At 42.3% G+C, this 12,417-nt stretch overlaps 1 protein-coding gene across 9 annotated transcripts in view; it reads right to left on the reverse strand.

Moving 5' to 3' along the window:
* Positions 1-12,417, reverse strand: part of stk33 (serine/threonine kinase 33) — a 243,418-nt gene that overhangs the window by 23,305 nt on the left and 207,696 nt on the right. For all 9 annotated transcript variants that reach the window (XM_038808129.1, XM_038808123.1, XM_038808125.1 and 6 more), the window contains one exon: positions 9,255-9,335. In XM_038808129.1, coding sequence (XP_038664057.1) covers positions 9,255-9,335 — 81 coding nt within the window. The remainder of the gene's footprint in view (positions 1-9,254; positions 9,336-12,417) is intronic.

The following is a 12,417-nucleotide window of genomic DNA, read 5'->3' on the forward strand; positions in this document are numbered from 1 at the left end:
CAAGCCCTCGTTTAGAAGATTATATCAACATGGTTGGCAGTGTCACATTCCTCACTAAGATAGAATTATTGAAAGGATACTGCTAAGTACCTTTAACGTTGCGAGCTAAGGAGATATCGGCTTTTGTCACACTGTCTGGGCTATACCAATGCCAAGCGATGCCATTCGGGCTAAAAATTGCTCCAGCCTCTTTCCAAGGTCCAATGAATCAAGTTGTAACTGCACTCCTAATTGTGTAGTTTACTCCGATGATGTATTGATTTGCAGCAAAACGTGGAAAGATCATGTAAAACAATTGGAAGCCCTATTTCAACAATTATAGTTGGCAGATCTAGTAATAAACCTTGCCAAGAGTGAGTTTGCAAAAGAGTGAGTAACTGATTTAGGGCATATAGTAGGGCAGGTACAAGTGTTGCCAAGAACAATGGAAATACGTGCTTTGATGGAATTCCTGTCCCTAAAACTAAACAGGAAATCTTGCGATTTTTAAGGATGTCCCTTTTATTTTTGTGCCTAGCTTCAGCTGCTCCACTAACGGCTTTATGAAAAAGAAAGCAACGGTGATGTGGTCAAGAGAATGCCAGGCAGCTTTTGAGAAGCTGAAGACCATCCTAACCAGTGAGCAGGTGTTAGCTGCCCCTAATTTCAATAAACCTATCAAGGAGGCACTGATGCTAGTGACTTTGGGGTAGCTGCGGTCTTATCGCAAGACAATGAATCGGGCATCGAGATGCCAGTGGGGTAATTTTCTAAATAATTAAATAGCCATCCAAAGAGATACTCTATGATAGAAAAGGAAACCCTGGGATTATTACTGACTCTTAAACATTCTGAGGACTATACCCGTCATGGCTGTAAAAAAAACTAGTAAATGTTGTGGAAAGATTTAAGACACCGAAAGACAGACTGTTCTGATGGAGTTTGCTCATACTGCCCTATGACTTATTGTTTATTTTGCTGGAAAGGATAATTTAATTGCTGATGCATTATCAAGAATGTAATTTTATAAAATTATCTGGAAATCAGAGAGTCATAAAAAGCTGACCAGATTCCGTGTAAGGGAGTGAATGACTGAGTGATTGCATGTTTGAATTTTGCTTTGTATATGGTGTATACTTTCCTGTGCTCTTTCTTCACTTCTTAAGGAAGGAGGCATTTTAGAATATCTTTCAAAATTATTGTGTTCTTTTAAAATATGGAAAACTTGTGAGTGACTTACCCTGGTAGAATGAAGGAGATTATTTAATAATAATCTTTATTGTCACAAATAGGCTTAACACTGCAATGAAGTTACTGTGAAAAGCCCCTAGTCACCACACTCCGGCGTCTGTTTGGGTACACAGAGGGATAATTCAGGATGTCCAAATTACCTAACAGCACGTCTTTTGGGACATGTGGGAGAAAACCGGAGCATCCGGAGGAAACCCATGCAGACACAGAGAGAACATGCTGACTCCGCACAGTGACCCAAGCCGGGAAATCAAAGCTGGGATCCTGGTGCTGCGAAGCAGCAGTGCTAACCACTGTGCTATCGTGCCACCCGATTTATCGTCTTGTGGCACTGAGTGACTGTCCTCTTTTGAAGGGTGTTGACACTGACCGCTGCCACCGCCTTTCATGCTGGATTATACACGAAAGATGAACAGTGCCTTCACACAAGGGAGCTCCAGATCAAAATCCTATGAGCTTTATCCTTTATTTTTATAAAACCTATAGCCCAAAGTCCATTGTAGTAGAAACACCACCTGTTTGTTCTGTGTGTGCGTGTGCATGCTGGAGTATTTTAAAAAAAGGATAGATGGTTATACTTCTAGAGTACAATTGTGTGTGTACCAGTTCTTGCAACCGGTTTTTAAAAAATTAGTTTTGTTTTATAATAAACCAATCATTCAGTTTATTGAAAAAAAACCTGGTTAAAGTCTTTTTTATTCTGGGTCTAACAGCATTGAAGGTAAATAATTGGTCATTTTGATGAGTGAATTGAACTTTTAAACTAATGGAATAGTGGGGCTAGATAAACTGGGCACTCCTCCCATCCCTTTTGTAAACAAAATTCTGGTGGATTCACGTAACCAAGACTGATGGGAGAAGGTTCTGGAGAAGTGTGCAACTTTGTTGAAGATTGTTTCGAGAGAACTCAAGTTGACTGGGAGCTGCTGTCAGATGAACAGGTGGCTGAATTCTTGAAGAAAAGGAGCTGGAGTTCTACCCAAGGAATATCAAAGTTTTGAAGGATCTTATGGCTGAAAGTAGTGCAATATATATTGAATAGATTGCCTGATAAATCTGAGATATAAATCTTTGTTGTCGCCGCTATCTAATGTGTAATTTATATTAGCTTTGATTTGCCTGGTAACTTGTTTAATTTCCATTGATTCTGGTTTGATTGTTAAAGTAAAAGTTACAAAAAAGTGAAATCTTGTCCATTGGTTTTCATTGGGATCGTACGGTAAGTTCAATTATTTGGTTTGGTAAACAGCGCATGGATCATAACCATCAATGACCATTTCCAACAAGAGCTAAGTAATCTTCTGCCCTTGAAATTCAATGGCATTGCCATCACTGAATCCCGACTAATAACATCCTGGGGAATTTAACTGGAGCAGCCACATAAATTTGTGACTACAAGAGCAGGTCAGAGGCTGGGGATTCTGCTGCGAGTAACTCACCTTCTGAATCCTCAAAGCTGGTCCATTTTATTTATTTAGCAAATGCAAAGTCCCCAAGCCATGCAAATTCTTCTGGCCCTGCTGTGTGCAGTGCGGATAGCCCTCCACTGAGTCCAGGAATTGGACATTCTTCTATGAGGTGGTGCATAGTTTGCTCTCTCCCACAGGCACATGGGCGGCTAACACTAATGCCCCATCTGTGGAGGTTAGCCAAACAGGGGCTGTGGCGTGTGTGTGGCTGCACCAAACAGGCGTGCAGAGATCCACCATCAAAACGCACAAGTCAGGATTGTGGGGGATATCCCAAGCAACTCTCAAAAAGCTTTGCACCATCCAAAACAAAGCAGCTCATTCAACACCATCCACCACCTTAAATTTGTTTTTTATTCGATCATGGGGTGTGGGCGTCACTTGCTAGGCCAGCATCTATTGCCCATCTGGAGGGCATTTAAGAGTCTACCATATTGCTGTGGATCTAGAATTACATGTAGGCCAGACCAGGTAAGGATGGCAGCTTTCTTTCCTTATAGGGCATTAGTGAATCAGATGGGTTTTTATGACAATCAACAATGGTTTCATGGTCATCATTAGACTTTTAATTCCAGATTTTGATTGAATGCAAATTTCATCATTTATCATGGTGAGATTTGACCCAGGTTCCAGAGTATTGCTCTGGAACGCTGAATTACTGCCTCCATTATTACAGGAGCAGCATTGTGTACCATCTACAAGATGCACTGCAGCAAGTTACTAAGGCTCCTTCAGCAGTATTTTCCAAATATCCATTCTCTATCATCTAGAAGAACAAGTGCAGTCTGTGCATGAGAACATCATCTTGACTGTCAATGGGTCAAAATTCTGGAACTCCGCTCTGAGTGGGTGTACCTAACCTACGTCACATGGATTGCTGCGGTTTCAGAAGATAGTTTCTTGAGGGCACTCAGAGATGGGTAACAAATGTTGATCTAGCCAGTAACACCCACATCTAGTTGAAGAATAAAAATAACCAGAAGCCTTGCCCTCTTGCTTCATAGCTTCCACAAGGCGAAAGATGAAGTAATTTGTTTTGGTGAAGATTTAATTCATCACTTACTTGAGGCAGGCACACACAGAAGCTTGACTAATGCTGCAAAACTCATCAGTTGCAGTTTATAAATCACCCATGACATAACAATGCAAGACCAGTCGCTTTCCGGGCAACAAGCAAGGAGAAACATGGGCTGATGCTGGGTGGCAGCCACAGCTCCAGCAGGTGACAGCTCAGCAATGACTTTACTGGTAAAGTACAGCTGCCACACACAGTGCAACTTAAGTTCTTGGCTTGCACACTCCAGAGGCAAGGGGCAGGATTCTTCGGTCACCGACACCGTAATTGCGTTCAGCGATTGGCCGAAGAATCATCGTTCGTCTCGAAATCGGGGGCGGCGGCACTTTTGCGATGCTCCCCCCTCCAAGGCGGTGTACTCTAGGAATACGCTTACATGCCGTATTGACGCATTGGGCGTTGCCTGAGGCCCTCACACCCGATACTCCGCCCCCGACCGGCCGAGTTCCGACGGTGTGAGTCTATTACTTGTCGGGAATTTGGCATGGTGGCTGCAGACTTGGTCCAGCGCCGCCACAGTCGGGGGGGGGGGGGGGGGGGGGGGGGTGAACCGATCCGCGGGCAGAGGGGGCTTTGACAGGGGCTGGGGTACTGGTGGGGGGTGGTCCGGCTGTCATGAGCCTGGCAAAAGGGGGGCACCATCTGGCAGGCTGGGTCCACGCACTGCCGTGCCATGTTGCACAGCGCGGCAGCTACATGCTGCCACTGTGTGCATGCCACGGACCCGGCAATTGTCCGGCCGTATCGGCAGCCAGAGCAGGTGCTCTATGCTGCCTGCATGCTAGCCCCCAGCCAAACGGAAGATCGGTGGCCGGTTTGCGCCGAAACTTCAGTTGTTAAAGGTTCGCATGCCGGATTTAGGACATAGCCTGAAAATTGGAGAATCCAGCCCAAGATCTTTTGCGAATTCTCCCTCCTATCCCACCTACTGCTTTGTTCTCTGTAGTTGAAGGCCTGTGCATTCTTGTCTGCTGCTGCTCCTCTGCCAGCCATAGTGTCATCCTAATCACCATACCGATAACGTCAACAGGTGACTCCTGTCAAAATTCTACTGCAGACTGTAAGAGTCATTACTGTTATTCTCTTTGTTCCCATTTCTTTTATTTTATTATTTTTGGTTTGTGGACCCATACGGGGTGCACCGTTAAGCAGAAGACTAAGTTAAAACTGCCTGCTTGTCAGTACATTGTGTTTCCAGGTTTTGTATTTTGGAAATAAGAAGCCAGACTCCTCGGCACCGAGTGATTCTTAGAAACCAGCTTTGGAGGAACTTGGTTCAATTGGTTAACTGGCAACCAGTGGGTTGGCCAAGGACAGTGTTCTGCCTGAAAACAGTCAGGATTGGTTCCTCCACGATGCGATGCTTTCTGAGAGAATGTAGCAGAAGTGTTTAGACCTTGAAAGTGAAAATAACTCTCTCTCTCCTGCTTACTGAAGTGAAAGAACTGCTCTATTCCTGGCACACCCTTTGCTGTGAACCTGAAATGTTGCTGAGTCTGCAGAGAAAGTAGACAATCTTGCCAGAGAAAAATATCTCAAGTCTATAAAGGAAGTAGTACCAAAATAAAAGCCTGAACTTCAGAAAGACATTGACTGGAAATCATCCCAGTGCATCAAGGATCCTTATCATATTTTCTTTCCCATTCCACCACTCTTTCCCTTCTCTGTTGTTTGTCTCTTGTGTGTGTATCGATAGTGGGACTAGTTATGAACGACGGGGGTGGGGGGGGCGGGAAAGAGAGGTTGTTGGGAAAGGGGTAGTAGGGGTAGTTTAATTTAAGCTACAAAAGTCAAAACAGCAAATGTATTATGCACAATGACTCTACGTGGCATTGTGAAAAACCAGAATTTGAACCTGGCTTTGCAGCTGCCGTTTGGTTGATGATAATGGTTCTTAAAAATAAAGCTTATTTTTCATAGGTTTCTTTGTTTCAGCATCCTGACGGTTCAAGCAGATTCCACCAGCTCTATTCCCAAAAAATATTTCCCAAGTGACAATGACTGCTTGGATTTAGAGTGATATTCACAAACAGATTCAGCATAGTTCTTATCAATCTAACCAACTCACTGATCGTCTTGTTCAGCGAACGCCTTACACATTGTCTGGAAAAGCCTCAGATTTGCTGCTGTTCTAGCGCAACATCACCACAGAGAAAATGTTTGAGAGAGTGAAACATTCACAAAAATAGCATGGATTAGAGTTACATCAAAGCACAGATGGGTTAACTGTGCACCAATAGAGGACTGGGAGCTTAACCATGGTAAATCCATGGGAATTAAATGGAAAGTGGCAGCATGGATATAGGACTGGCTAAACGATACAAAGCAGAGTTAGTGGTGAACAATTGTTTATTAAACAGGTACGAGTTCACAATGATATGGAACGGCATGATGGCATAGTGGTTTGCACTGCTACCTCACAGCACAGGGACCCGGGCTCAATCCCGGCCTCTGACTGTGTGGAGTTTGTATGTTCTCCCCGTGTCTGCATGGGTTTCCATAAGGTGTTCCGGTTTCCTCCCACAGTCCAAAGATGTGCAGTATAGGTGGATTGGCCATGCTAAGATACCCCTTAATAGCCAGGATCTGGGTTACGGGGATATGGTGGTGTGGACGAGGGGGTGCAAATGGGTAGAGTGCTCATTTGAAGGGTCGGTACAGACTCGATGGGCTTAATGGTCACCTTCTGCACTGTCAGGATTCTATATTCTCCTGAGGTCAGTATTAGGACCGCTGCTCTTTTTAATATCTATTAATGACTTGGACAGATATAATAGACATCATTTCAAAGCTGCAGATGGCAGAAAACTTGGAAATTTAGTTAACATTGAGGAAGATAATAGCAGGATCAGGATGTCTTAAGAATAAGTTTTTAAAAAAGAGCAATGGAAGGAGACTGGTTGCATAAGCTGCACTACTAATGCATAACATTAGAAACCAGTATCTCCAGAGGTCCTCTTTCCTGAACTTAACCAAGAATGGCCGCATGCATAAGATTCGCTGCTGAAAGACACTGCCACAAAGTTATGCCAAATGCTGCAGATGGAACTGCAGCCGAATTTCACTAAAGACCACTATTCGTGACTGCTAAGGTCACAACATAGGGGTCAGTTAGCTCAGTCGGCTGAATGGCTGGTTTGGCATGCGGAGCGACACCAACAGCATGGGTTCAATTCCCAGCTGAGGTTATTCAGGTAGGCTCCAACTTCCCAACCTTGCCCCTCACCTGAATGTGATGGTCCTCATCTTAAATCACCAGCAGGCAGCTCTCAAAGGGGAGAGCAGCGTGTGGACTGTGACGACACTTACATTTTGCACAACCAGCTGTAACATCCATGAAAATCCATTGGCAAAATTTATATAACGCACATTCTACCAGCAGCAGGCCATCACACAAGTGAGTGTTTTTGCCCTGCGAGCTATCATATGCTTTTATCTTCAAGCAGCCCATGGCACCTACATTCTATAAATCAACCCCCAGCTGACTCAGAAATCAAGGCATTCCTTAACAGCAATGGTTGATCTCATGTTTGTTCTTTCCCAGAGCTCCAGTTTTTCTTTCTTCAACCTTTAAAATCAGGAAGCCTTTTCTTCATCTTGAAAAGCTTTTCATCATTTCTTATTATATTTTTGATTGCCATCTACTCCAGCAATCCCAATTATATATTTTGTCACTACCCTCTCAATTAGTTTTAAGTCTATTCCAATTAGTCACTCATTATTAGCTCTGTTTTATTCGTTTTTCCATGTGTATGTTCATTATTAGATTACTTTCCATTTATGTGGCAGAAGCAGATGCAGCATTAAGTATTTTCCATTGAAGTGAAATGTATTTTTTTTCCTGGCATTTCTAAATAAGAATTATAGAACAGGTGATGCACCAACAATTGTACCAGATTGGTAAGGTTTAGCATCTTCAACATTTGCATTCCTAATCATAGTCTAGATGCCATGGGGACACACTGAACAGACACTATGAAGTTTCAGGAGAGCTATTCCCCGTTCATTTTACTCCCCTGTTTAAAAGTAGCATTGGAAGAAACATATAATCAGGTCACTATTCAAAAGCATGTCACAGCTTTTACCTATGTAAGGGCTTTGTCCATAACATAAATAAGAACTTACACTTACAGAGCACATTTTGCAACCCAAGGATGTTCCAGAAAACGTTGAAGCCAATTAAGTGATTTTGAAACGATTGTAAATTTTAGAAACACAGTAGCAAGATACCACAAATGGTAATAAGGTGATGAGCAGATAATCTGTTTTTGATGGTGTTAATTGAGGAATATACATTGTTTAAGACTCTGGGAGAATTGTGCTGCTCTTGTCCAATAATACCATGAGATATTTTACTCTAATAAAGGGGAAAGCAAGTTTTCAGTTTAATCCTTTATCCAAAGTACACTTCTGCTGGTGCTGCACTCTCTCAGTGCTGCATTGAAGTGTTATCTATGACTATATTATGTTCAAGGAATGATACCCCCAATCTTCTGATTTCAGAAAGTAAAATTGTAACCTCTGAGCCAAGGCTGGCAGTTTTAAGCCCTCTCATATCATATCCCACTTATTAGCATTGCTGATAGTTAATTTACCGACCTGGTATAAGCCTAGTTTATTGTGCCAACAGAGGTGTTTCAGTAATTAAGTGTAACACGTGTTACCCAGATTATACCGGCTGCTATACCTTCCTCTGAAAATGATAGCAACGCGATGTACATACTTGCTGTTGTTAAAGGTGATGTTTTGAATCTGGGAAGAAGTCTAAATACTCTGGGCGGGATTCTCCGTCCCTCCGCACCAGCAGCCCCCGGGATTCTCCATCTCACCAGCCGGTCAATGGGGTTTCCCATTGTGGACAGCCCCACACCATCGTGAAATACCCGGGCTGCTGGCGCAACAGAGAATCCCAACAGCAGAGAATCCATCCCTCTATGTTTGGCCAATATAACATGGCTGACACAACTGAAAAGCAATTAATAGCATTGCTTTAGTAGTTAGTGATCACAACTAGCAAAATATAATAATAATCTATAAAATCAAGTTACAGCATATTAGTACCATTCTTAATCTTGAATACATCTTGGACAAATTAACAAAAAATATCAATATGTTACCTTTGACTCCTAGAATTTGAACTACATTAACTAAAATAAAATGGTAGACCCTATAGTTTATAAATCCTACCACACTTAAAGCAGCAAAGTCATGTTTTTTCGATATTTATAGTTCAGAAAGATACCAAGGTTGTCAATTTGCAACAGATGTATTAATTTATTAACACAGTAGCCAATTCACTTGGAGACCCTAATAAATACATACACACAGCCATATAGATGGAAAATGAACATTCGTTCTAATTTAATGTCAGTTCTATCTGGACTAAATAACCCGATTCTGATTATCTGCTGATTTATTTTCAATCAACCCTTTCATTTCAAATCTGATTGTACTTTTTAAAATTATTTGTTGTCACTCACATTGCTGCTGAACTTGCTGGTTTTCTTTGTAGGAAGTGACCCATCGACAGATAAGCTTGCAAGTGTATTCTTCTTCAAGCCCTGAAAAGTTTAATTTTTTACAATAGACTAATTAGCAATTATTCCTAAACAGTGCGTTCTGATTCAGAATCAGGTTTAGATTGGTCACTGAAACAAGGTTTGCATCAAACTGAGTGGCAGAATAAGGTCAAAGTGAATTATAAAGCATGAAGGAAGGTTCAATGGTTAAACCAAATAGAATGGGTCAATCTTCTTCAAAAAACACAAAACTGCACACATATCTTTGCAAACGTTTTTCACTTAAACAAAAGCAATTTGATACACACTGCACGCAACTTTCAACTGCAACATTATACACCCACTTCAGTATCAAGAAACCAATCCTAAACAAATACACATAAGACTGAAAAATAGATCTGTCGCAAGGCTTGGCCACTACCTATTCATCTAGTCCCAAGCTGACCCCTGTAATACCCAGGTAGGTGAGTGCTGAAATTAGCAGCCTGCCTGCGACATTTAAATGAATGATCAAAGCTCCATTAGCAAGTCCATTGACAAGGATAAAATACTGTCCAGACCATAACACGGTTGGAGTGGGCTAGCGAGCAGGATTCAGCAGTATTCGTTTGTGACAAAAAAATGGCGGGAAAGAAAGGGGCACTTCATTCGAGGGGTTGCCTTGCATGAATCAGGGGCTCTTCACCCCCCTCTCGCACAAGATGTCACTCCCCCCTTCCTTGCAGTCTAACCTCCAAAATCGGTTCCCTCTAATCCCGTCTCCTGCCTCGTGGTTACTCTGATCCCTCGCCGCACCCAAAAGCAAGGGTCTCACCTTCTGAAACAACCACCACTCTCCTTTGTGCTCATTCCTGCAATCCCAGCAGCACCCGCTACTGAACTCTCATGCCGCAGGGACTACTGAGTTGTCAGTAACTCCAGAGGGCAGAACTACAGCGGAGGTGATGGGAGATAGTGAACAGCTATCAAATGTACCTATTCTTAAAAATCAGCCCATGTGATTATAGCTTACACCTTTCAGTCCCATCTGGCTAATTTCACGGTATGAGTAATAATTACTATGTTGCTTTTCACTCACAATCTCAGCCACATATTCTATGAAAGAAATACTATTTTGATCACATATCTGATCAAACAGACCTGTTATGAAATTGCTCACACTGAAGACTATTGTACTTAAAATTCTTGTGCACAGATTCTCAGGCAGTATCGCCTGGACAAAATTCATCGCTTGAACCCACCACAGAAAGGAAAATAGCCTCTTACAGAATACACCATGTTTCAACTAGAGGAGAATCAAGTTGGTTCTGCTATTGACAGATTATCCTCCGTCCAGAATTTCTTCTCTACCCTCCTCCTAGCTGATGTTAAACAGCCAAAGGCAACAATTAAAATCTACTCCATTGCTCTTTCCATCTACAAAGCAGCTTGTAATTATATTGTGCCTCATCATGTTCTCAGGAACAAGGTACAGTACAGTTGCAATGTACAGTACATGTAATTAATTACTTTGAAACATAGAGGCTTTAATGGAGGCAAGCATAGCCTTTTTGCCAAAATCCACACTGCATTTTGATTATACTGGCATGGAGCCAGTACTATATGTGTTATTCATTGGTCGCAAACCTCTCAGGGAGGGGCTTGATATCAGGGGACCAGGTGGCAATACCTCTTAACCAGGTGGTTTGTTTTTGCAGCAAAACCTGTACTGCAATTTCTGGTGCAAGTAGCTGAAGGAGGGAATGATCAAGCGCAAACGTTCTGATATTGCACCTTGGTGTAAGCAGTGGATAGGGGAAGAACACCCTGTTTTTCCCCAGGGTCAAACACCTGAAGAAGAGGCAGCAAGAAAACATTATGGATGTCAATGCCATGTGCATTTCCACAAGAACATGGCTACAGTTTCAAAAGAAAAAAGATCTGACTAGAGTAGTCACAGTAAGAATACTAAAATACTTCATTAGAGCAGCACCGATCATAACATTTTTTTCCTCATCCTCAAATTCAGCACCCTAACCGTTTACTCACAAATGTCAGCTATTCCTTCACAACAACCACATGTTTAAAACACCTCACACAGATCTCACCAAAAGGCCACTCTTTCTTGCAAAAGGTAGGCAATAAGTAGAGAAGAGTGAGTCTCCCACACCATCTTTCAACAGCATGTTCTAGATCGCATGGGAAGGAGCATAGTGAAGACTGTGGCCAGTGGCAACAGTGGACGAGATGCCAGACAAGGTATCTTCATACTGAATAATCTTTATCTTTTCGACCAGCTCCCTTTCTCCCCACACATTCTGCATGATAAATTGCAGGTGTTTTCAATGTCCACTTCTTTCTCTTTGCTCTCCCTCACATAATAAGGAAGAGAAGCACAGTACTCCTGAGGATATATTGCTGTTTGATCTAACATTCACAAGCATCAACTCTGGTATCAATACCATGGGTAAATTAGAGGCTAGATTAGAGCAGAGATCTGTATTTGGTGACTCACCAGTTACAACATTACCATGATTTGTGTTATGAATCTGTTTTTTGCTCTTGCTGCCGTGTTGTAATTGTCTTTTTAGTGAAGAAAGGACAAAATTAATGAATGTGGAGTGAAGGAAAGCAGTGTGGTAGTGTTTGTAAGACTAGTGGGTAAGGATTGTAGGACTGATGGTGAAAAATGAATGGGAGGGCCAACAGTTGAAGCGTTTTTCAATGAAGCACTTTAAGAGCTTGGGTATATCTTCCATGCTCTTTCTCCTGTCTTTCCAGGTGGTGTTAAGGGCATGTCCACATAATGACAAAGTTTGGAGCATGCTGCATATAACCATGAGTCTGAAAATTCACGGAAGAGTGTACTGCAAAGGTCCTCCAGAGCAATTCAAGCAGAAGCATTGCTTAAGCATAGTGATTTCCTCCTCGGTGATGGTTCTTGTGGTAGCATATTTTTTGTTGTGATCATGCTCTGTAGCAGTGCATAGTTAATGACTGGAGTCATAAGTTACATCCACAGAGAATAGCCTTTGTCCCCCAATTGTCAGCCTGCATCCTGGTAGGCTGGTTGGCATAAGAGTGGCATAAAGAATTAGAGTGAGATAAAAGTCATGTCTCCTACTGGGATAAAGGGTATAGACAT

The sequence above is a fragment of the Scyliorhinus canicula genome, chromosome 9 (assembly GCF_902713615.1).
Source record: "Scyliorhinus canicula chromosome 9, sScyCan1.1, whole genome shotgun sequence".
NCBI classification, from domain to species: Eukaryota; Metazoa; Chordata; class Chondrichthyes; order Carcharhiniformes; family Scyliorhinidae; genus Scyliorhinus; species Scyliorhinus canicula.